This window comes from Siniperca chuatsi, linkage group LG2 (genome assembly GCF_020085105.1).
Source record: "Siniperca chuatsi isolate FFG_IHB_CAS linkage group LG2, ASM2008510v1, whole genome shotgun sequence".
Classification (NCBI taxonomy): domain Eukaryota; kingdom Metazoa; phylum Chordata; class Actinopteri; order Centrarchiformes; family Sinipercidae; genus Siniperca; species Siniperca chuatsi.
This window is the reverse complement of record NC_058043.1, coordinates 27,095,159-27,121,068: the sequence shown is the minus strand read 5'-3', so window position 1 is coordinate 27,121,068 and position 25,910 is coordinate 27,095,159. Positions and strand designations below refer to the sequence as shown.

General features: G+C 38.2%; 1 protein-coding gene across 18 annotated transcripts in view; it reads right to left on the bottom strand.

Annotated features, from left to right (window-relative positions):
* LOC122864200 overlaps positions 1 to 25,910 on the bottom strand; it is a 77,299-nt gene that overhangs the window by 19,760 nt on the left and 31,629 nt on the right. For 11 of the 18 annotated variants that reach the window (XM_044171433.1, XM_044171453.1, XM_044171436.1 and 8 more), the window contains exon 2: positions 22,535 to 23,600. Coding sequence is in view for 2 of the 18 variants with exons in the window: in XM_044171528.1 (XP_044027463.1) it covers positions 19,815 to 20,122 (308 nt within the window). In the remaining 16 variants the exon portion in view is untranslated. Of the gene's footprint in view, positions 1 to 970; positions 1,514 to 2,886; positions 3,137 to 4,491; positions 4,757 to 6,075; positions 6,341 to 7,691; positions 9,580 to 9,703; positions 10,220 to 10,937; positions 11,203 to 11,326; positions 11,955 to 12,555; positions 12,821 to 14,179; positions 14,445 to 14,564; positions 15,078 to 15,796; positions 16,270 to 19,814; positions 22,417 to 22,534; positions 23,601 to 25,910 lie in introns of those variants that run through there. The other 7 variants (XM_044171528.1, XM_044171519.1, XM_044171423.1 and 4 more) reach the window with 6 other exon arrangements.

Below are 25,910 nucleotides of genomic sequence, written 5' to 3'. Positions count from 1 at the left end.
ACACAAAAAAACCGGTGTTTCCTTTAAAACCAACCCTTCATTTTTCCCCTTTTTTTGGGGTTTTTTAAAAAATTTAAGTTTCCCCCCAAAATTCCTTTCCCCCCAAACCAAAAACCCCCCCCCCAAAAAAAAATTTTTCCAAAAGGGAGGGCTTTTCCCAAAACCCCCAAAACCCCAAAAACCCAAATTTTTTCTTTCCCTTTTTTAAAAATTAAAAATTTCCTTTAAAAATTTAAACTCTTATTCCCAAAAAAAATCAAATTTTTAAAAAATTCCCCTTTCAAAAAATTTTTCTTAAAATAAAGAAAAACAGGTTTGAAAAAAAATTTCCTTTAAATAATTGCCCCAAAAAAATATTTTAAAGGCACCAAAAATTTCCCCAAAAAAAATTTTTTAAATAAAATAAAATAAATTTTCAAAACCAAAAATCAAAACTTTTAACTTATTTGAAATAAAAACCAAAATAGAAAACCAAACTTTAAAAATAAATGACTTAAAAATAAACCTGAAATTCCAAATAAAATTTTAAAAAAATGCCGGTACTGCCACCAATAAAGGCTTCCTGTCAATTAAATTACACTAACACATAAGAAGTTACAAAATCAACATGTCAACTATCACAACAAAAATACAAAACTTTCATATTGGTTATGGAAGGAACGTATTGGTTTTGGAAGTCAGCATACTGGATTTGGAAGGTAATGTCCAGGAAGTGTGACTTCCAAAATCAAACTTCAGAATTTCCAAGGTCAAATGCCAACTTCCAAAACCAATAGGGTACTGCCACTTAGGCACAAATACAGTAGGTTTCCTGTCAAATAAATGACACTGATAGATAATAACTTCCAAAAACTTCCCTGTACCTTAGGGGTTTAGACAGCGACCATCAACTGCAACATACCTGGTTCGAATTTGGCCAAGACCTTTGTTGGATTACTTTTCCTTCCGTAATAAAGGCATAAAATTGTCCCCCAAATGCTTCAATATGCTAACCTTCAAAACCCACAAAAAATCATGTACAGATGCACATAAAGCTAATTATTATGTTACACTAACATACAATATCTTCCACAATCAATATCTTAAGCCACACATTGAATGTGAAACTTCCACACTGATTTTGGAATTGTATTGTTTTTTTAAGTTAGCATACTAGATGGGGAAGACGAAAGACCTGGAAATGTGATGTCCAAAATCAATATACTACATTCCCAATCTAATATGCTACATATGTCCATACATACGTACATATTGCCCATGTACCTTAGGGCTTAAGACGCTGACCATCAATATACATAGATTCCTTCTTAAAGAAATTTCCTGTTGTTTCCTCGTGTCTATTCATGCAGCAGATGATTTTGAATGTCTGAGTCGCTGTTTCTTTCTAAATGATAACCAAGTCCTGTCTAGTCCAACTGCATTTCACTTCTGTAGCTGTGTCTGGCTGTGCCTTTGATATATAAAATTCTAGAATGTTGATGCATCATGAAGGCATGAAAGGTCCTGCAAAATTCTGTGACACACACACACACACACACACACACACACACACACACACACACACACACACACAGTTGTGTTTCCATCACTTCAGAGGACATTACATTGACTTATATTAATTTGCTGGAGACTTACCTAACCCCAACCTATGTTTCCCCTATCTTCCCTATTCCTTCTCACTCTTCCACATCAGAAATAACTCCACCAGAACTCCATCTTGAGCCTGAGAAATTACAAACCTAGACAGGAGTGTGGATGTGGCATGAGCATTAAAGTCAAATGCCAATTTCCAAAACCAATAGGATACTGCCACTTTGGCAAAAATAAAGTATGTTTCCTGTCAAATAAATGAAATGTAACGGAAGTGTAACTTCCAAAATAAGAATTCAAACTTTCCAAACTAATATGCAAACTTCCAAAACCAATGGGGTACTTCCACTTAGGCACAAATGCAGCAGGTTTCCTGTCAAATAAATGACAATGATAGACAATAACTTCCAAAATCAATATGTCAAGATGCACACAAAATGCAAAACTTTCATATTGGTTATGGAACGAAACGTATTGGTTTTGGAAGTCAGCATAGTAGATTTGGTATGTGAAGGACCTGGAAGTGGGACTTCCACATTCATAATGCAAACTTCCAAAACCAACTAGGGTACTGCCACCAATAAAGGCTTCCTGTCAATTAAATTACACTAACACATAAGAAGTTACAAAATCAACATGTCAACTATCACAACAAAAATACAAAACTTTCATATTGGTTATGGAAGGGAACGTATTGGTTTTGGAAGTCAGCATACTGGATTTGGAAGGTAATGTCCAGGAAGTGTGACTTCCAAAATCAAACTTCAGAATTTCCAAGGTCAAATGCCAACTTCCAAAACCAATAGGGTACTGCCACTTAGGCACAAATACAGTAGGTTTCCTGTCAAATAAATGACACTGATAGATAATAACTTCCAAAAACTTCCCTGTACCTTAGGGGTTTAGACAGCGACCATCAACTGCAACATACCTGGTTCGAATTTGGCCAAGACCTTTGTTGGATTACTTTTCCTTCCGTAATAAAGGCATAAAATTGTCCCCCCAAATGCTTCAATATGCTAACCTTCAAAACCCACAAAAAATCATGTACAGATGCACATAAAGCTAATTATTATGTTACACTAACATACAATATCTTCCACAATCAATATCTTAAGCCACACATTGAATGTGAAACTTCCACACTGATTTTGGAATTGTATTGTTTTTTTAAGTTAGCATACTAGATGGGGAAGACGAAAGACCTGGAAATGTGATGTCCAAAATCAATATACTACATTCCCAATCTAATATGCTACATATGTCCATACATACGTACATATATTGCCCATGTACCTTAGGGCTTAAGACGCTGACCATCAATATACATAGATTCCTTCTTAAAGAAATTTCCTGTTGTTTCCTCGTGTCTATTCATGCAGCAGATGATTTTGAATGTCTGAGTCGCTGTTTCTTTCTAAATGATAACCAAGTCCTGTCTAGTCCAACTGCATTTCACTTCTGTAGCTGTGTCTGGCTGTGCCTTTGATATATAAAATTCTAGAATGTTGATGCATCATGAAGGCATGAAAGGTCCTGCAAAATTCTGTGACACACACACACACACACACACACACACACACACACACACACACACACACACACAGTTGTGTTTCCATCACTTCAGAGGACATTACATTGACTTATATTAATTTGCTGGAGACTTACCTAACCCCAACCTATGTTTCCCCTATCTTCCCTATTCCTTCTCACTCTTCCACATCAGAAATAACTTCACCAGAACTCCATCTTGAGCCTGAGAAATTACAAACCTAGACAGGAGTGTGGATGTGGCATGAGCATTAAAGTCAAATGCCAATTTCCAAAACCAATAGGATACTGCCACTTTGGCAAAAAAAAAGTATGTTTCCTGTCAAATAAATGAAACGTAACGGAAGTGTAACTTCCAAAATAACAATTCAAACTTTCCAAACTAATATGCAAACTTCCAAAACCAATGGGGTACTTCCACTTAGGCACAAATGCAGCAGGTTTCCTGTCAAATAAATGACAATGATAGACAATAACTTCCAAAATCAATATGTCAAGATGCACACAAAATGCAAAACTTTCATATTGGTTATGGAACGAAACGTATTGGTTTTGGAAGTCAGCATAGTAGATTTGGTATGTGAAGGACCTGGAAGTGGGACTTCCACATTCATAATGCAAACTTCCAAAACCAACTAGGGTACTGCCACCAATAAAGGCTTCCTGTCAATTAAATTACACTAACACATAAGAAGTTACAAAATCAACATGTCAACTATCACAACAAAAATACAAAACTTTCATATTGGTTATGGAAGGGAACGTATTGGTTTTGGAAGTCAGCATACTGGATTTGGAAGGTAATGTCCAGGAAGTGTGACTTCCAAAATCAAACTTCAGAATTTCCAAGGTCAAATGCCAACTTCCAAAACCAATAGGGTACTGCCACTTAGGCACAAATACAGTAGGTTTCCTGTCAAATAAATGACACTGATAGATAATAACTTCCAAAAACTTCCCTGTACCTTAGGGGTTAAGACAGCGACCATCAACTGCAACATACCTGGTTCGAATTTGGCCAAGACCTTTGTTGGATTACTTTTCCTTCCGTAATAAAGGCATAAAATTGTCCCCCAAATGCTTCAATATGCTAACCTTCAAAACCCACAAAAAATCATGTACAGATGCACATAAAGCTAATTATTATGTTACACTAACATACAATATCTTCCACAATCAATATCTTAAGCCACACATTGAATGTGAAACTTCCACACTGATTTTGGAATTGTATTGTTTTTTTAAGTTAGCATACTAGATGGGGAAGACGAAAGACCTGGAAATGTGATGTCCAAAATCAATATACTACATTCCCAATCTAATATGCTACATATGTCCATACATACGTACATATTGCCCATGTACCTTAGGGCTTAAGACGCTGACCATCAATATACATAGATTCCTTCTTAAAGAAATTTCCTGTTGTTTCCTCGTGTCTATTCATGCAGCAGATGATTTTGAATGTCTGAGTCGCTGTTTCTTTCTAAATGATAACCAAGTCCTGTCTAGTCCAACTGCATTTCACTTCTGTAGCTGTGTCTGGCTGTGCCTTTGATATATAAAATTCTAGAATGTTGATGCATCATGAAGGCATGAAAGGTCCTGCAAAATTCTGTGACACACACACACACACACACACACACACACACAGTTGTGTTTCCATCACTTCAGAGGACATTACATTGACTTATATTAATTTGCTGGAGACTTACCTAACCCCAACCTATGTTTCCCCTATCTTCCCTATTCCTTCTCACTCTTCCACATCAGAAATAACTCCACCAGAACTCCATCTTGAGCCTGAGAAATTACAAACCTAGACAGGAGTGTGGATGTGGCATGAGCATTAAAGTCAAATGCCAATTTCCAAAACCAATAGGATACTGCCACTTTGGCAAAAATAAAGTATGTTTCCTGTCAAATAAATGAAATGTTTCCAAAATAAGAATTCAAACTTTCCAAACTAATATGCAAACTTCCAAAACCAATGGGGTACTTCCACTTAGGCACAAATGCAGCAGGTTTCCTGTCAAATAAATGACAATGATAGACAATAACTTCCAAAATCAATATGTCAAGATGCACACAAAATGCAAAACTTTCATATTGGTTATGGAACGAAACGTATTGGTTTTGGAAGTCAGCATAGTAGATTTGGTATGTGAAGGACCTGGAAGTGGGACTTCCACATTCATAATGCAAACTTCCAAAACCAACTAGGTACTGCCACCAATAAAGGCTTCCTGTCAATTAAATTACACTAACACATAAGAAGTTACAAAATCAACATGTCAACTATCACAACAAAAATACAAAACTTTCATATTGGTTATGGAAGGGAACGTATTGGTTTTGGAAGTCAGCATACTGGATTTGGAAGGTAATGTCCAGGAAGTGTGACTTCCAAAATCAAACTTCAGAATTTCCAAGGTCAAATGCCAACTTCCAAAACCAATAGGGTACTGCCACTTAGGCACAAATACAGTAGGTTTCCTGTCAAATAAATGACACTGATAGATAATAACTTCCAAAAACTTCCCCTGTACCTTAGGGGTTTAGACAGCGACCATCAACTGCAACATACCTGGTTCGAATTTGGCCAAGACCTTTGTTGGATTACTTTTCCTTCCGTAATAAAGGCATAAAATTGTCCCCCAAATGCTTCAATATGCTAACCTTCAAAACCCACAAAAAATCATGTACAGATGCACATAAAGCTAATTATTATGTTACACTAACATACAATATCTTCCACAATCAATATCTTAAGCCACACATTGAATGTGAAACTTCCACACTGATTTTGGAATTGTATTGTTTTTTTAAGTTAGCATACTAGATGGGGAAGACGAAAGACCTGGAAATGTGATGTCCAAAATCAATATACTACATTCCCAATCTAATATGCTACATATGTCCATACATACGTACATATTGCCCATGTACCTTAGGGCTTAAGACGCTGACCATCAATATACATAGATTCCTTCTTAAAGAAATTTCCTGTTGTTTCCTCGTGTCTATTCATGCAGCAGATGATTTTGAATGTCTGAGTCGCTGTTTCTTTCTAAATGATAACCAAGTCCTGTCTAGTCCAACTGCATTTCACTTCTGTAGCTGTGTCTGGCTGTGCCTTTGATATATAAAATTCTAGAATGTTGATGCATCATGAAGGCATGAAAGGTCCTGCAAAATTCTGTGACACACACACACACACACACACACACACACACACACACACACACACAGTGTTTCCATCACTTCAGAGGACATTACATTGACTTATATTAATTTGCTGGAGACTTACCTAACCCCAACCTATGTTTCCCCTATCTTCCCTATTCCTTCTCACTCTTCCACATCAGAAATAACTCCACCAGAACTCCATCTTGAGCCTGAGAAATTACAAACCTAGACAGGAGTGTGGATGTGGCATGAGCATTAAAGTCAAATGCCAATTTCCAAAACCAATAGGATACTGCCACTTTGGCAAAAATAAAGTATGTTTCCTGTCAAATAAATGAAATTTCATATTGTAACGGAAGTGTAACTTCCAAAATAAGAATTCAAACTTTCCAAACTAATATGCAAACTTCCAAAACCAATGGGGTACTTCCACTTAGGCACAAATGCAGCAGGTTTCCTGTCAAATAAATGACAATGATAGATAATAACTTCCAAAATCAATATGTCAAGATGCACACAAAATGCAAAACTTTCATATTGGTTATGGAACAAAACGTATTGGTTTTGGAAGTCAGCATAGTAGATTTGGTATGTGAAGGACCTGGAAGTGGGACTTCCACATTCATAATGCAAACTTCCAAAACCAACTAGGTACTGCCACCAATAAAGGCTTCCTGTCAATTAAATTACACTAACACATAAGAAGTTACAAAATCAACATGTCAACTATCACAACAAAAATACAAAACTTTCATATTGGTTATGGAAGGGAACGTATTGGTTTTGGAAGTCAGCATACTGGATTTGGAAGGTAATGTCCAGGAAGTGTGACTTCCAAAATCAAACTTCAGAATTTCCAAGGTCAAATGCCAACTTCCAAAACCAATAGGGTACTGCCACTTAGGCACAAATACAGTAGGTTTCCTGTCAAATAAATGACACTGATAGATAATAACTTCCAAAAACTTCCCTGTACCTTAGGGGTTTAGACAGCGACCATCAACTGCAACATACCTGGTTCGAATTTGGCCAAGACCTTTGTTGGATTACTTTTCCTTCCGTAATAAAGGCATAAAATTGTCCCCCAAATGCTTCAATATGCTAACCTTCAAAACCCACAAAAAATCATGTACAGATGCACATAAAGCTAATTATTATGTTACACTAACATACAATATCTTCCACAATCAATATCTTAAGCCACACATTGAATGTGAAACTTCCACACTGATTTTGGAATTGTATTGTTTTTTTAAGTTAGCATACTAGATGGGGAAGACGAAAGACCTGGAAATGTGATGTCCAAAATCAATATACTACATTCCCAATCTAATATGCTACATATGTCCATACATACGTACATATTGCCCATGTACCTTAGGGCTTAAGACGCTGACCATCAATATACATAGATTCCTTCTTAAAGAAATTTCCTGTTGTTTCCTCGTGTCTATTCATGCAGCAGATGATTTTGAATGTCTGAGTCGCTGTTTCTTTCTAAATGATAACCAAGTCCTGTCTAGTCCAACTGCATTTCACTTCTGTAGCTGTGTCTGGCTGTGCCTTTGATATATAAAATTCTAGAATGTTGATGCATCATGAAGGCATGAAAGGTCCTGCAAAATTCTGTGACACACACACACACACACACACACACACACACACACACACACACACACACACACACAGTTGTGTTTCCATCACTTCAGAGGACATTACATTGACTTATATTAATTTGCTGGAGACTTACCTAACCCCAACCTATGTTTCCCCTATCTTCCCTATTCCTTCTCACTCTTCCACATCAGAAATAACTCCACCAGAACTCCATCTTGAGCCTGAGAAATTACAAACCTAGACAGGAGTGTGGATGTGGCATGAGCATTAAAGTCAAATGCCAATTTCCAAAACCAATAGGATACTGCCACTTTGGCAAAAATAAAGTATGTTTCCTGTCAAATAAATGAAACGTAACGGAAGTGTAACTTCCAAAATAAGAATTCAAACTTTCCAAACTAATATGCAAACTTCCAAAACCAATGGGGTACTTCCACTTAGGCACAAATGCAGCAGGTTTCCTGTCAAATAAATGACAATGATAGACAATAACTTCCAAAATCAATATGTCAAGATGCACACAAAATGCAAAACTTTCATATTGGTTATGGAACGAAACGTATTGGTTTTGGAAGTCAGCATAGTAGATTTGGTATGTGAAGGACCTGGAAGTGGGACTTCCACATTCATAATGCAAACTTCCAAAACCAACTAGGGTACTGCCACCAATAAAGGCTTCCTGTCAATTAAATTACACTAACACATAAGAAGTTACAAAATCAACATGTCAACTATCACAACAAAAATACAAAACTTTCATATTGGTTATGGAAGGGAACGTATTGGTTTTGGAAGTCAGCATACTGGATTTGGAAGGTAATGTCCAGGAAGTGTGACTTCCAAAATCAAACTTCAAAATTTCCAAAGTCAAATGCCAACTTCCAAAACCAGTACGGTACTGCCACTTAGGCACAAATACAGTAGGTTTCCTGTCAAATAAATGACACTGATAGATAATAACTTCCAAAAACTTCCCCTGTACCTTAGGGGTTAAGACAGCGACCATCAACTGCAACATACCTGGTTCGAATTTGGCCAAGACCTTTGTTGGATTACTTTTCCTTCCGTAATAAAGGCATAAAATTGTCCCCCAAATGCTTCAATATGCTAACCTTCAAAACCCACAAAAAATCATGTACAGATGCACATAAAGCTAATTATTATGTTACACTAACATACAATATCTTCCACAATCAATATCTTAAGCCACACATTGAATGTGAAACTTCCACACTGATTTTGGAATTGTATTGTTTTTTTAAGTTAGCATACTAGATGGGGAAGACGAAAGACCTGGAAATGTGATGTCCAAAATCAATATACTACATTCCCAATCTAATATGCTACATATGTCCATACATACGTACATATTGCCCATGTACCTTAGGGCTTAAGACGCTGACCATCAATATACATAGATTCCTTCTTAAAGAAATTTCCTGTTGTTTCCTCGTGTCTATTCATGCAGCAGATGATTTTGAATGTCTGAGTCGCTGTTTCTTTCTAAATGATAACCAAGTCCTGTCTAGTCCAACTGCATTTCACTTCTGTAGCTGTGTCTGGCTGTGCCTTTGATATATAAAATTCTAGAATGTTGATGCATCATGAAGGCATGAAAGGTCCTGCAAAATTCTGTGACACACACACACACACACACACACACACACACACACACACACACACACACACACACAGTTGTGTTTCCATCACTTCAGAGGACATTACATTGACTTATATTAATTTGCTGGAGACTTACCTAACCCCAACCTATGTTTCCCCTATCTTCCCTATTCCTTCTCACTCTTCCACATCAGAAATAACTCCACCAGAACTCCATCTTGAGCCTGAGAAATTACAAACCTAGACAGGAGTGTGGATGTGGCATGAGCATTAAAGTCAAATGCCAATTTCCAAAACCAATAGGATACTGCCACTTTGGCAAAAATAAAGTATGTTTCCTGTCAAATAAATGAAACGTAACGGAAGTGTAACTTCCAAAATAAGAATTCAAACTTTCCAAACTAATATGCAAACTTCCAAAACCAATGGGGTACTTCCACTTAGGCACAAATGCAGCAGGTTTCCTGTCAAATAAATGACAATGATAGACAATAACTTCCAAAATCAATATGTCAAGATGCACACAAAATGCAAAACTTTCATATTGGTTATGGAACGAAACGTATTGGTTTTGGAAGTCAGCATAGTAGATTTGGTATGTGAAGGACCTGGAAGTGGGACTTCCACATTCATAATGCAAACTTCCAAAACCAACTAGGTACTGCCACCAATAAAGGCTTCCTGTCAATTAAATTACACTAACACATAAGAAGTTACAAAATCAACATGTCAACTATCACAACAAAAAATACAAAACTTTCATATTGGTTATGGAAGGGAACGTATTGGTTTTGGAAGTCAGCATACTGGATTTGGAAGGTAATGTCCAGGAAGTGTGACTTCCAAAATCAAACTTCAGAATTTCCAAGGTCAAATGCCAACTTCCAAAACCAATAGGGTACTGCCACTTAGGCACAAATACAGTAGGTTTCCTGTCAAATAAATGACACTGATAGATAATAACTTCCAAAAACTTCCCTGTACCTTAGGGGTTTAGACAGCGACCATCAACTGCAACATACCTGGTTCGAATTTGGCCAAGACCTTTGTTGGATTACTTTTCCTTCCGTAATAAAGGCATAAAATTGTCCCCCCAAATGCTTCAATATGCTAACCTTCAAAACCCACAAAAAATCATGTACAGATGCACATAAAGCTAATTATTATGTTACACTAACATACAATATCTTCCACAATCAATATCTTAAGCCACACATTGAATGTGAAACTTCCACACTGATTTTGGAATTGTATTGTTTTTTTAAGTTAGCATACTAGATGGGGAAGACGAAAGACCTGGAAATGTGATGTCCAAAATCAATATACTACATTCCCAATCTAATATGCTACATATGTCCATACATACGTACATATTGCCCATGTACCTTAGGGCTTAAGACGCTGACCATCAATATACATAGATTCCTTCTTAAAGAAATTTCCTGTTGTTTCCTCGTGTCTATTCATGCAGCAGATGATTTTGAATGTCTGAGTCGCTGTTTCTTTCTAAATGATAACCAAGTCCTGTCTAGTCCAACTGCATTTCACTTCTGTAGCTGTGTCTGGCTGTGCCTTTGATATATAAAATTCTAGAATGTTGATGCATCATGAAGGCATGAAAGGTCCTGCAAAATTCTGTGACACACACACACACACACACACACACACACACACACACACACACACACACACACACAGTTGTGTTTCCATCACTTCAGAGGACATTACATTGACTTATATTAATTTGCTGGAGACTTACCTAACCCCAACCTATGTTTCCCCTATCTTCCCTATTCCTTCTCACTCTTCCACATCAGAAATAACTCCACCAGAACTCCATCTTGAGCCTGAGAAATTACAAACCTAGACAGGAGTGTGGATGTGGCATGAGCATTAAAGTCAAATGCCAATTTCCAAAACCAATAGGATACTGCCACTTTGGCAAAAATAAAGTATGTTTCCTGTCAAATAAATGAAACGTAACGGAAGTGTAACTTCCAAAATAAGAATTCAAACTTTCCAAACTAATATGCAAACTTCCAAAACCAATGGGGTACTTCCACTTAGGCACAAATGCAGCAGGTTTCCTGTCAAATAAATGACAATGATAGACAATAACTTCCAAAATCAATATGTCAAGATGCACACAAAATGCAAAACTTTCATATTGGTTATGGAACGAAACGTATTGGTTTTGGAAGTCAGCATAGTAGATTTGGTATGTGAAGGACCTGGAAGTGGGACTTCCACATTCATAATGCAAACTTCCAAAACCAACTAGGGTACTGCCACCAATAAAGGCTTCCTGTCAATTAAATTACACTAACACATAAGAAGTTACAAAATCAACATGTCAACTATCACAACAAAAATACAAAACTTTCATATTGGTTATGGAAGGAACGTATTGGTTTTGGAAGTCAGCATACTGGATTTGGAAGGTAATGTCCAGGAAGTGTGACTTCCAAAATCAAACTTCAGAATTTCCAAGGTCAAATGCCAACTTCCAAAACCAATAGGGTACTGCCACTTAGGCACAAATACAGTAGGTTTCCTGTCAAATAAATGACACTGATAGATAATAACTTCCAAAAACTTCCCCTGTACCTTAGGGGTTTAGACAGCGACCATCAACTGCAACATACCTGGTTGAATTTGGCCAAGACCTTTGTTGGATTACTTTTCCTTCCGTAATAAAGGCATAAAATTGTCCCCCAAATGCTTCAATATGCTAACCTTCAAAACCCACAAAAATCATGTACAGATGCACATAAAGCTAATTATTATGTTACACTAACATACAATATCTTCCACAATCAATATCTTAAGCCACACATTGAATGTGAAACTTCCACACTGATTTTGGAATTGTATTGTTTTTAAGTTAGCATACTAGATGGGGAAGACGAAAGACCTGGAAATGTGATGTCCAAAATCAATATACTACATTCCCAATCTAATATGCTACATATGTCCATACATACGTACATATTGCCCATGTACCTTAGGGCTTAAGACGCTGACCATCAATATACATAGATTCCTTCTTAAAGAAATTTCCTGTTGTTTCCTCGTGTCTATTCATGCAGCAGATGATTTTGAATGTCTGAGTCGCTGTTTCTTTCTAAATGATAACCAAGTCCTGTCTAGTCCAACTGCATTTCACTTCTGTAGCTGTGTCTGGCTGTGCCTTTGATATATAAAATTCTAGAATGTTGATGCATCATGAAGGCATGAAAGGTCCTGCAAAATTCTGTGACACACACACACACACACACACACACACACACACACACACACACACACACACACACACAGTTGTGTTTCCATCACTTCAGAGGACATTACATTGACTTATATTAATTTGCTGGAGACTTACCTAACCCCAACCTATGTTTCCCTATCTTCCCTATTCCTTCTCACTCTTCCACATCAGAAATAACTCCACCAGAACTCCATCTTGAGCCTGAGAAATTACAAACCTAGACAGGAGTGTGGATGTGGCATGAGCATTAAAGTCAAATGCCAATTTCCAAAACCAATAGGATACTGCCACTTTGGCAAAAATAAAGTATGTTTCCTGTCAAATAAATGAAACGTAACGGAAGTGTAACTTCCAAAATAAGAATTCAAACTTTCCAAACTAATATGCAAACTTCCAAAACCAATGGGGTACTTCCACTTAGGCACAAATGCAGCAGGTTTCCTGTCAAATAAATGACAATGATAGACAATAACTTCCAAAATCAATATGTCAAGATGCACACAAAATGCAAAACTTTCATATTGGTTATGGAACAAACGTATTGGTTTTGGAAGTCAGCATAGTAGATTTTGGTATGTGAAGGACCTGGAAGTGGGACTTCCACATTCATAATGCAAACTTCCAAAACCAACTAGGTACTGCCACCAATAAAGGCTTCCTGTCAATTAAATTACACTAACACATAAGAAGTTACAAAATCAACATGTCAACTATCACAACAAAAATACAAAACTTTCATATTGGTTATGGAAGGGAACGTATTGGTTTTGGAAGTCAGCATACTGGATTTGGAAGGTAATGTCCAGGAAGTGTGACTTCCAAAATCAAACTTCAGAATTTCCAAGGTCAAATGCCAACTTCCAAAACCAATAGGGTACTGCCACTTAGGCACAAATACAGTAGGTTTCCTGTCAAATAAATGACACTGATAGATAATAACTTCCAAAAACTTCCCCTGTACCTTAGGGGTTTAGACAGCGACCATCAACTGCAACATACCTGGTTCGAATTTGGCCAAGACCTTTGTTGGATTACTTTTCCTTCCGTAATAAAGGCATAAAATTGTCCCCCCAAATGCTTCAATATGCTAACCTTCAAAACCCACAAAAAATCATGTACAGATGCACATAAAGCTAATTATTATGTTACACTAACATACAATATCTTCCACAATCAATATCTTAAGCCACACATTGAATGTGAAACTTCCACACTGATTTTGGAATTGTATTGTTTTTTTAAGTTAGCATACTAGATGGGGAAGACGAAAGACCTGGAAATGTGATGTCCAAAATCAATATACTACATTCCCAATCTAATATGCTACATATGTCCATACATACGTACATATTGCCCATGTACCTTAGGGCTTAAGACGCTGACCATCAATATACATAGATTCCTTCTTAAAGAAATTTCCTGTTGTTTCCTCGTGTCTATTCATGCAGCAGATGATTTTGAATGTCTGAGTCGCTGTTTCTTTCTAAATGATAACCAAGTCCTGTCTAGTCCAACTGCATTTCACTTCTGTAGCTGTGTCTGGCTGTGCCTTTGATATATAAAATTCTAGAATGTTGATGCATCATGAAGGCATGAAAGGTCCTGCAAAATTCTGTGACACACACACACACACACACACACACACACACACACACACACACACACACACAGTTGTGTTTCCATCACTTCAGAGGACATTACATTGACTTATATTAATTTGCTGGAGACTTACCTAACCCCAACCTATGTTTCCCCTATCTTCCCTATTCCTTCTCACTCTTCCACATCAGAAATAACTCCACCAGAACTCCATCTTGAGCCTGAGAAATTACAAACCTAGACAGGAGTGTGGATGTGGCATGAGCATTAAAGTCAAATGCCAATTTCCAAAACCAATAGGATACTGCCACTTTGGCAAAAATAAAGTATGTTTCCTGTCAAATAAATGAAACGTAACGGAAGTGTAACTTCCAAAATAAGAATTCAAACTTTCCAAACTAATATGCAAACTTCCAAAACCAATGGGGTACTTCCACTTAGGCACAAATGCAGCAGGTTTCCTGTCAAATAAATGACAATGATAGACAATAACTTCCAAAATCAATATGTCAAGATGCACACAAAATGCAAAACTTTCATATTGGTTATGGAACGAAACGTATTGGTTTTGGAAGTCAGCATAGTAGATTTGGTATGTGAAGGACCTGGAAGTGGGACTTCCACATTCATAATGCAAACTTCCAAAACCAACTAGGTACTGCCACCAATAAAGGCTTCCTGTCAATTAAATTACACTAACACATAAGAAGTTACAAAATCAACATGTCAACTATCACAACAAAAATACAAAACTTTCATATTGGTTATGGAAGGGAACGTATTGGTTTTGGAAGTCAGCATACTGGATTTGGAAGGTAATGTCCAGGAAGTGTGACTTCCAAAATCAAACTTCAGAATTTCCAAGGTCAAATGCCAACTTCCAAAACCAATAGGGTACTGCCACTTAGGCACAAATACAGTAGGTTTCCTGTCAAATAAATGACACTGATAGATAATAACTTCCAAAAACTTCCCCTGTACCTTAGGGGTTTAGACAGCGACCATCAACTGCAACATACCTGGTTGAATTTGGCCAAGACCTTTGTTGGATTACTTTTCCTTCCGTAATAAAGGCATAAAATTGTCCCCCAAATGCTTCAATATGCTAACCTTCAAAACCCACAAAAAATCATGTACAGATGCACATAAAGCTAATTATTATGTTACACTAACATACAATATCTTCCACAATCAATATCTTAAGCCACACATTGAATGTGAAACTTCCACACTGATTTTGGAATTGTATTGTTTTTTTAAGTTAGCATACTAGATGGGGAAGACGAAAGACCTGGAAATGTGATGTCCAAAATCAATATACTACATTCCCAATCTAATATGCTACATATGTCCATACATACGTACATATTGCCCATGTACCTTAGGGCTTAAGACGCTGACCATCAATATACATAGATTCCTTCTTAAAGAAATTTCCTGTTGTTTCCTCGTGTCTATTCATGCAGCAGATGATTTTGAATGTCTGAGTCGCTGTTTCTTTCTAAATGATAACCAAGTCCTGTCTAGTCCAACTGCATTTCACTTCTGTAGCTGTGTCTGGCTGTGCCTTTGATATATAAAATTCTAGAATGTTGATGCATCATGAAGGCATGAAAGGTCCTGCAAAATTCTGTGACACACACACACACACACACACACACACACACACACACACACACACACACACAGTTGTGTTTCCATCACTTCAGAGGACATTACATTGACTTATATTAATTTGCTGGAGACTTACCTAACCCCAACCTATGTTTCCCCTATCTTCCCTATTCCTTCTCACTCTTCCACATCAGAAATAACTCCACCAGAACTCCATCTTGAGCCTGAGAAATTACAAACCTAGACAGGAGTGTGGATGTGGCATGAGCATTAAAGTCAAATGCCAATTTCCAAAACCAATAGGATACTGCCACTTTGGCAAAAATAAAGTATGTTTCCTGTCAAATAAATGAAACGTAACGGAAGTGTAACTTCCAAAATAAGAATTCAAACTTTCCAAACTAATATGCAAACTTCCAAAACCAATGGGGTACTTCCACTTAGGCACAAATGCAGCAGGTTTCCTGTCAAATAAATGACACTGATAGTTAATAACGTCCAAAATCAATATGTCAAGATGCACACAAAATGCAAAACTTTCATATTGGTACTTGATTTGAAAGGTAAAAGTCCTGGAAGTGTAACTTCCAAAATCAGAATTCAAACTTTACAAACTAACATGCAAACTTCCAAAACCAATAGTGTACTGCCACTTAGGCACAAATGCAGTAGGTTTCCTGTCAAATAAATGACACTGATAGATAATAAATTCCGAAATCAATATGTCAAGATGCACACAAAATGCAAAACTTTCATATTGGTTATGGATTGGTTTAGGAAGTCAGCATAGTAGATTTGGTATGCGAGACCTGGAAGTGGGACTTCCACATTCATAATGCAAACTTCCAAAACCACCTAGGGTACTGCCGCCAATAAAGGCTGCCTGTCAATTAAATTACACTAACACATAAGAAGTTACAAAATCAACATGTCAACCATCACAACACATACAAAACTTTCATATTGGTTTTGGAAGGGAATATATTGGTTTTGGAAGTCAGCATACTGGATTTGGAAGGTAATGTCCAGGAAGTGTGACTTCCAAAATCAAACTTCAAAATTCCAAAGTCAAATGCCAACTTCCAAAACCAGTACGGTACTGCCACTTAGGTACAAATACAATAGGTTTCCTGTCAAATACATGACACTGATAGATAATAACTTCCAAAAACTTCCCCTGTACCTTAGGGGTTAAGACAGCGACCATCAACTGCAAAATACCTGGTATGAATTTGGCCAAGACCGTTGTTGCATTTCTTTTCCTTCAGTAATAAAGGCATAAACTTGTCCCCCCAAATGCTTCAATATGTTAACCTTCAAAACCCACAAAAAATCATCTACAGATGCACATAAAGCTAATTATTATGTTACACTAACATACAATATCTTCCACAATCAATATCTTAAGCCACACATTGAATGTGAAACTTCCACACTGATTTTGGAATTGTATTGTTTTTTTAAGTTGGCATACTAGATGGGGAAGACGAAAGACCTGGAAATGTGATGTCCAAAATCAATATACTACATTCCCAATCTAATATGCTACATATGTCGACTATGCCCAAGGACTCCACTCCCAGAATGCATGTAGCTCTTTAGAGATCTGGGTGTCTTCAGTCAAACTAATGTGCATGCAAGTGGTGTCTGTAACACTGGAGGTAGCCACTGGCCCTGTAAAGCCCACCCAAAATGCATTCAACTGCTACAAGTGAGTTTGTAACCTTGGACCGCACAGTAACTGGCTGCCAGTAGAAATCTGCTCCTATTAACACTTGCAACTCTTGGTCGTTAGCACCCTCTAGTGGAAAGTCTGCAAGCTGCAGCCCTCTTTTCTTTATTTCTGTTTGAATGGGCTGCTCGGGACCTTAATCAGAGCTGTACACACCTGAGGAGTCTCTACTGCCTCTATCTCAAGTCTCTTTCAGTGTTCCACATGTTCTCAAGCTGAACTCTCACAATATTGCATTTCTGTCACAGGAGAGGTGGAACCAAAACATGGAGGTTGAGTGTCTCTTGCCTTACAACTGGCAACCCTAGTGCTCTGACTACGCTTCTGTGAATGAAACTACGCTGGCTGCCTCCATCTAACAGACAGCGAGTTATCTTTCTCTTTGGGCCTAAATCCATGCCTTAACTGTCTGAAGCAGTACTGTCTTCTGAGTATCTGTCTTAACCTTTACAGAACTAGTCACAGAAGACAACACAGCATCTGTAGTAGTCCCACTGTTCATAGTTGTCATCTGTTGTTGTGAGCCCCGCAATAGTTCTAGCTGCTGCTCCAGTCAAATAGCATCTGAGGTAAGTAAACTTATCTGTCTTGCATAACGCATCATTTTCGTGAATAGCTGTTTCATACTGAGACCAGAATTCCTGCCACTGGCTTATTTCACCATCATATTTGGCTATCATTAGCTTGGGAAGTTTAACAGTCTGTCTGGATTGGGATGATTTGATCCGAGCTTACGCCGCTGACTCGCTCTCACGGCCCTCGTGTCCATTCATGCAGCAGATGATTTTAATGTCTGAGTCGCTGTTTCTTCCTAAATGATAACCTAATAAGTCCTGTCCAGTCCAACTGCATTTCACTTTTGAAGCTAACAATGTGGTTATAGTTATATCCAAGTTAAAGGATAAGTTCACATCAAGTATGTCTTAACAAAATACTCACATTTTCATATGCAAATTGAAAGCACGGTCGGTCGCTTAAATTGTTCCTCTTGTGCATACTGACTGCCAAGAGATCCCTTGTTAAAGAAACTTCCTGTTGTTTCCTCTTGTCCCTTCATACAGCAGATTATTTTGAATGTCTGAGTCATTGTTTCTTTCTAAATGATAACCAAGTACTGCATTTCACTTCTTTAGCTGTGTCTGGCTGTGCCTTTGATATATAATGTTGATGCATCATAAATAGATGAAAGGTCCTGCAAAATTCTGTGAGACACACACACACACACACACACACACACTCAGAAATAACTCCACCAGAACTCCATCTTGAGCCTGAGAAATTACAAACCTAGACAGGAGTGTGGATGTGGCATATTAAAGTCAAATGCCAGTTTCAAAACCATAGGATACTGCCACTTTGGCAAAAAAAAAGTATGTTTCTGTCAAATAAATGAAACGTAACGGAAGTGTAACTTCCAAAATAAGAATTCAAACTTTCCAAACTAATATGCAAACTTCCAAAACCAATAGTGTACTGCCACTTAGGCACAAATGCAGTAGGTTTACTGTCAAATAAATGACAATGATAGATAATAACTTCCAAAATCAATATGTCAAGATGCACACAAATGAAAACTTTCATATTGGTTATGGAACAAACGTATTGGTTTTGAAGTCAGCATAGTAGATTTGGTATGTGAAGGACCTGGAAGTGGGACTTCCACATTCATAATGCAAACTTCAAAACCAACTAGGTACTGCCACCAATAAAGGCTTCCTGTCAATTAAATTACACTAACACATACATGTCAACTATCACAACAAAAATACAAAACTTTCATATTGGTTATGGAAGGAACGCTCTGCAGTTAACACTCCCTGAATTTTCTTTAGTGGTGCAACTCGCGACTTTGAGGCCACAAAACTTGTAACAGTCTCTCCTTGTTTGTTTTGTCCTTGTAGATATGCCACAGCACTGTAAGCCTTTTCACTTGCATCACAGTAGACATGCAACTTTACAGTGTGTGAGTCTGGCTGAATCTCAATGTGGTACCACCTGGGAATGGCCACCAGGTGGAGCAGTGGTAACTCTGCACACCACTGTTCCCATTTGTCAGTCAAATCAGTGGGTAATGGTTCATCCCAACTGAGCCCTCTTTCCCCCATTTCTTGGAAAAGGCACTTCACTCTAACAGTAAAGGGAGTGAGAAAGCCAATGGGGTCAAATATGCGGGCTGCTGTTTGTAGTACACCTCTCTTTGTGTTTTCTTTGTCTTTTAAAATGTTCATTAGTCCTCTTTGATCAAACACAAAATCGGCCTCCTCTGGTCTCCACACGAGTCCTAGAACCTTGAGCACATTTCCACAGGACTCTCCAGTGCACTGTACTCCTTTATCTTTCCACATTGCTCTCAGATCAGGTGAGTTGGTTACCTATTTGCACAGGTTCATGCCTGCCTGACAGAGAATGTCCTTTGCTGCTGTTGTCACATGTACAGCCTCCTGCACATCTGGTGAGCTCCAAATTAAGTCGTCAACATACAAAGAGTCTCTGAGTGTCTGTGCTGCCTTTGGTTGTACTGTTTCAGATTGTTTGAGATGTTTTCCTATTGCGGCAGCAAGCAAGAATGGGCTGGGAGACACTCCAAAAACTACTCTGTTCATTCTCAGACACGTACCTCATTTTTACAGTCTTTAGTTGGAGGTCCGTGCAGCCACAGGAACCTAACAGCGTCTTTGTCCTTTTCAGAAAGAGAGATCTGGAGAAAAGCCTTGGTTATATCTGCAGTGAATGCTATCTCGTGCAGTCTGAACTGAATAAGCACGTCCAGCAGGTTTGGGTTTAGGTTGGGTCCACTGTACAAACAGTCATTGAGTGATGAGCAACCTTCCTCATGTGATGATGCATCAAATACCACTCTAAGTTTTGTTGTGGCCTTGTCTTCTCGTACAACAGCGTGATGTGGCATGTAATATTTCACAGTCTCTTGTTTCTCTGCCACTGTTGTATCCTCTATTGCATCCTCACAAATGCCTTGCTGGAGGTAGTCCTGTATAACATTGTTGTACCTCTCACACAAGGTTGCATCAGTTTTTTCACAAGACTCTCAAAACGTCTCTTTGCTACCTTTAAGTTGTCTGGAAGTTGTGTCTTATCAGCTCGCCATTGCAACTCTACTTGGCAGCGGCCATTTTCAAAGGTGGTTGTCTTTTCAAAGTCTCGTAGGACATCCGAGTCCTCTGGGCTCTCTGTCTGACTGACTATGCCCAAGGACTCCACTTCCCAGAATGCATGTAGCTCTTTAGAGATCTGGGTGTCTTCAGTCAAACTAATGTGCATGCAAGTGGTGTCTGTAACACTGGAGGTAGCCACTGGCCCCTGTAAAGCCCACCCAAAAATGCATTCAACTGCTACAAGTGAGTTTGTAACCTTTTGGACCGCACCAGTAACTGGCTGCCAGTAGAAATCTGCTCCTATTAACACTTGCAACTCTTGGTCGTTAGCACCCTCTAGTGGAAAGTCTGCAAGCTGCAGCCCTCTTTTCTTTATTTCTGTTTGAATGGGCTCGCTCGGGACCTTAATCAGAGCTGTACACACCTGAGGAGTCTCTACTGCCTCTATCTCAAGTCTCTTTTCAGTGTTCCACATGTTCTCAAGCTGAACTCTCACAATATTGCATTTCTCTGTCACAGGAGAGGTGGAACCAAAAACATGGAGGTTGAGTGTCTCTTGCCTTACAACTGGCAACCCTAGTGCTCTGACTACGCTTCTGTGAATGAAACTACGCTGGCTGCCTCCATCTAACAGACAGCGAGTTATCTTTCTCTCTTTTGGGCCTACAATCCATGCCTTAACTGTCTGAAGCAGTACTGTCTTCTGAGTATCTGTCTTAACCTTTACAGAACTAGTCACAGAAGACAACACAGCATCTGTAGTAGTCCCACTGTTCATAGTTGTCATCTGTTGTTGTGAGCCCCGCAATAGTTCTAGCTGCTGCTCCAGTCAAATAGGATCTGAGGTAAGTAAACGTATCTGTCTTGAATAACGCATCATTTTCGTGAATAGCTGTTTCATACTGAGACCAGAATTCCTGCCACTGGCTTATTTCACCATCATATTTGGCTATCATTAGCTTGGGAAGTTTAACAGTCTGTCTGGATTGGGATGAATTTGATCCGGAGCTTACGTCGCTGACTCGCCCTCTCACGGTCTCTCTCGTGGCCTCCAGTGATCTTTCAATGATGCTAGAGGCGCGAACCTTCCATGTGAGAATATATGCCCATACACATGTACATATGCCTTGTACCTTAAGGGGTTAAGACGCTGACCATCAATAGACATAGATTCCTTCTTAAAGAAATTTCCTGTTGTTATATCCAAGTTAAAGGATATGTTCACATCAAGTATGTCTTAACAAAATACTCACATTTTCATATGCAAATTGAAAGCACGGTCGGTCGCATAAATTGTTCCTCTTGTGCATACTGACTGCCAAGAGATCCCTTGTTAAAGAAACTTCCTGTTGTTTCCTCTTGTCCCTTCATACAGCAGATTATTTTGAATGTCTGAGTCATTGTTTCTTTCTAAATGATAACCAAGTCCTGCATTACACTTCTGTAGCTGTGTCTGGCTGTGCCTTTGATATATAAGATTCTAGAATGTTGATGCATCATAAATAGATGAAAGGTCCTGCAAAATTCTGTGACACACACACACACACACACACACACACACACACACACACACACACACACAGTTGTGTATCCATCACTTCAGAGGACATTACATTGACTTATATTAATTTGCTGGAGACTTACCTAACCCCAATCATTGTTTCCCCTATCTTCCCTATTCCGTCTCACTCTTCCACATCAGAAATAACTCCACCAGAACTCCATTTTGAGCCTGAGAAATTACAAACATAGACAGGAATGTGGATGTGGCATGAGCATTACAGTCAAATGCCAGTTTCCAAAACCAATAGGATACTGCCACTTTGACAATAATAAAGTAGGTTTCCTGGCAAATAAATGAAACTGATAGATAATAACTTCCAAAATCAATATGTAAAGATGCACTCAAAAATGCAAACCTTTCATATTGGTTATGGAACAAAACGTATTGGTTTTGGAAGTCAGCATAGTACATTTGGTATGTGAAAGACCTGGAAGTGTGACTTCCACATTCATAATGCAAACTTCCAAACCAACTAGGGTACTGCCAACAATAAAGGCTTCCTGTCAATTAAATTACACTAACACATAAGAAGTTAGAAAATCAACATGTCAACCATCACAACACATACAAAACTTTGATATTGGTTTTGGAAGGGAACGTAATAGTTTTGGAATTCAGCATACTGGATTTGGAAGGTCATGTCCAGGAAGTGTGACTTCCACAATCAAACTTCAAAATTTCCAAAGTCAAATGCCAACTTCCAAAACCAGTAGGGTACTGCCACTTAGGCACAAATACAGTAGGTTTCCTGTCAAATAAATGACACTGATAGATAATAACTTCCAAAAACTTCCCCTGTACCTTAGGGGTTAAGACAGCGACCATCAACTGCAACATACCTGGTTCGAATTTGGCCAAGACCTTTGTTGCATTTCTTTTCCTTCAGTAATAAAGGCATAAACTTGTCCCCCCAAATGCTTCAATATGCTAACCTTCAAAACCCACAAAAAATCATCTACAGATGCACATAAAGCTAATTATTATGTTACACTAACATACAATATCTTCCACAATCAATATCTTAAGCCACACATTGAATGTGAAACTTCCACACTGATTTTGGAATTGTATTGTTTTTTTAAGTTAGCATACTAGATGGGGAAGACGAAAGACCTGGAAATGTGATGTCCAAAATAAATATACTACCTTCCCAATCTAATATGCTTCATATGCCCATGTACCTTAGGGGTTAAGACGCTGACCATCAATAGACATAGATTCCTTCTTGAAGAAATTTCATATTGTTTCCTCTTGTCCATTCATGCAGCAGATGATTTTGAATGTCTGAGTCATTGTTTCTTTCTAAATGATAACCAAGTTCTGTCCAGTCCAACTGCATTTCACTTCTGAAGCTAACAACGTGGTTATAGTTATATCCAAGTTAAAGGATAGGTTTCAAATCAAGTATGTCTTAACAAAATACTGACATTTCCATATGCAAATTGAAAGCACGGTCGGTCGCTTAAATTGTTCCTCCTGTGCATACTGACTGCCAAGAGATCCCTTCTTAAAGAAAATTCCTGTTGTTTCCTCTTGTCCCTTCATACAACAGATTATTTTGAATGTCTGACTCATTGTTGCTATCTAAATGATAACCAAGTCCTGCATTTCACTTCTGTAGCTGTGTCTGGCTGTGCCTTTGATATATGAGATTCTAGAATGTTGATGCATCATGAATAGATGAAAGGTCCTGCAAAATTCTGTGACACACACACACACACACACACACACACACACACACACACACACACACACACACACACACACACACACTCTCACAGTTGTGTTTCCATCACTTCAGAGGACATTACATTGACTTGTAACTTCCAAAATCAGAATTCAAACTTTCCAAACTAATATGCAAACTTCCAAAACCAATGGGGTACTGCCACTTAGGCACAAATGCAGCAGGTTTCCTGTCAAATAAATGACACTGATAGATAATAACTTCCAAAATCAATATGTCAAGATGCACAGAAAATGCAAATCTTTCATATTGGTTATGGAACGAAACGTATTGGTTTTGGAAGTCAGCATAGTAGATTTGGTATGTGAAGGACCTGGAAGTGGGACTTCCACATTCATAATGCAAACTTTCAAAACCAACTAGGGTACTGCCACTTAGGCACAAATACAGTAGGTTTCCTGTCAAATAAATGACACTGATAGATAATAACTTCCAAAAACTTCCCCTGTACCTTAGGGGTTAAGACAGCGACCATCAACTGCAACATACCTGGTTCGAATTTGGCCAAGACCTTTGTTGGATTACTTTTCCTTCAGTAATAAAGGCATAAACTTGTCCCCCCAAATGCTTCAATATGCTAACCTTCAAAACCCACTAAAAATCATGTACAGATGCACATAAAGCTAATTATTATGTTACACTAAAATGATAACCAAGTTCTGTCCAGTCCAACTGCATTTCACTTCTGAAGCATATTCCTCCTGTGCATACTGACTGCCAAGAGATCCCTTCTTAAAGAAAATTCCTGTTGTTTCCTCTTGTCCCTTCATACAACAGATTATTTTGAATGTCTGACTCATTGTTGCTATCTAAATGATAACCAAGTCCTGCATTTCACTTCTGTAGCTGTGTCTGGCTGTGCCTTTGATTTATAAGATTCTAGAATGTTGATGCATCATGAATAGATGAAAGGTCCTGCAAAATTCTGTGACACACACACACACACACACACACACACACACACACAGACACACTCACAGTTGTTGTTTTCCATCACTTCAGAGGACATTACATTGACTTGTAACTTCCAAAATCAGAATTCAAACTTTCCAAACTAATATGCAAACTTCCAAAACCAATGGGGTACTTCCACTTAGGCACAAATGCAGCAGGTTTCTGTCAAATAAATGACACTGATAGATAATAACTTCCAAAATCAATATGTCAAGATGCACAGAAAATGCAAATCTTTCATATTGGTTATGGAACGAAACGTATTGGTTTTGGAAGTCAGCATAGTAGATTTGGTATGTGAAGGACCTGGAAGTGGGACTTCCACATTCATAATGCAAACTTTCAAAACCAACTAGGGTACTGCCACTTAGGCACAAATACAGTAGGTTTCCTGTCAAATAAATGACACTGATAGATAATAACTTCCAAAAACTTCCCCTGTACCTTAGGGGTTAAGACAGCGACCATCAACTGCAACATACCTGGTTCGAATTTGGCCAAGACCTTTGTTGCATTTCTTTTCCTTCAGTAATAAAGGCATAAACTTGTCCCCCCAAATGCTTCAATATGCTAACCTTCAAAACCCACAAAAAATCATGTACAGATGCACATAAAGCTAATTATTATGTTACACTAACATACAATATCTTCCACAATCAATATCTTAAGCCACACATTGAATGTGAAACGTCCACACTGATTTTGGAATTGTATTGTTTTTTTAAGTTAGCATACTAGATGGGGAAGGTGAAAGA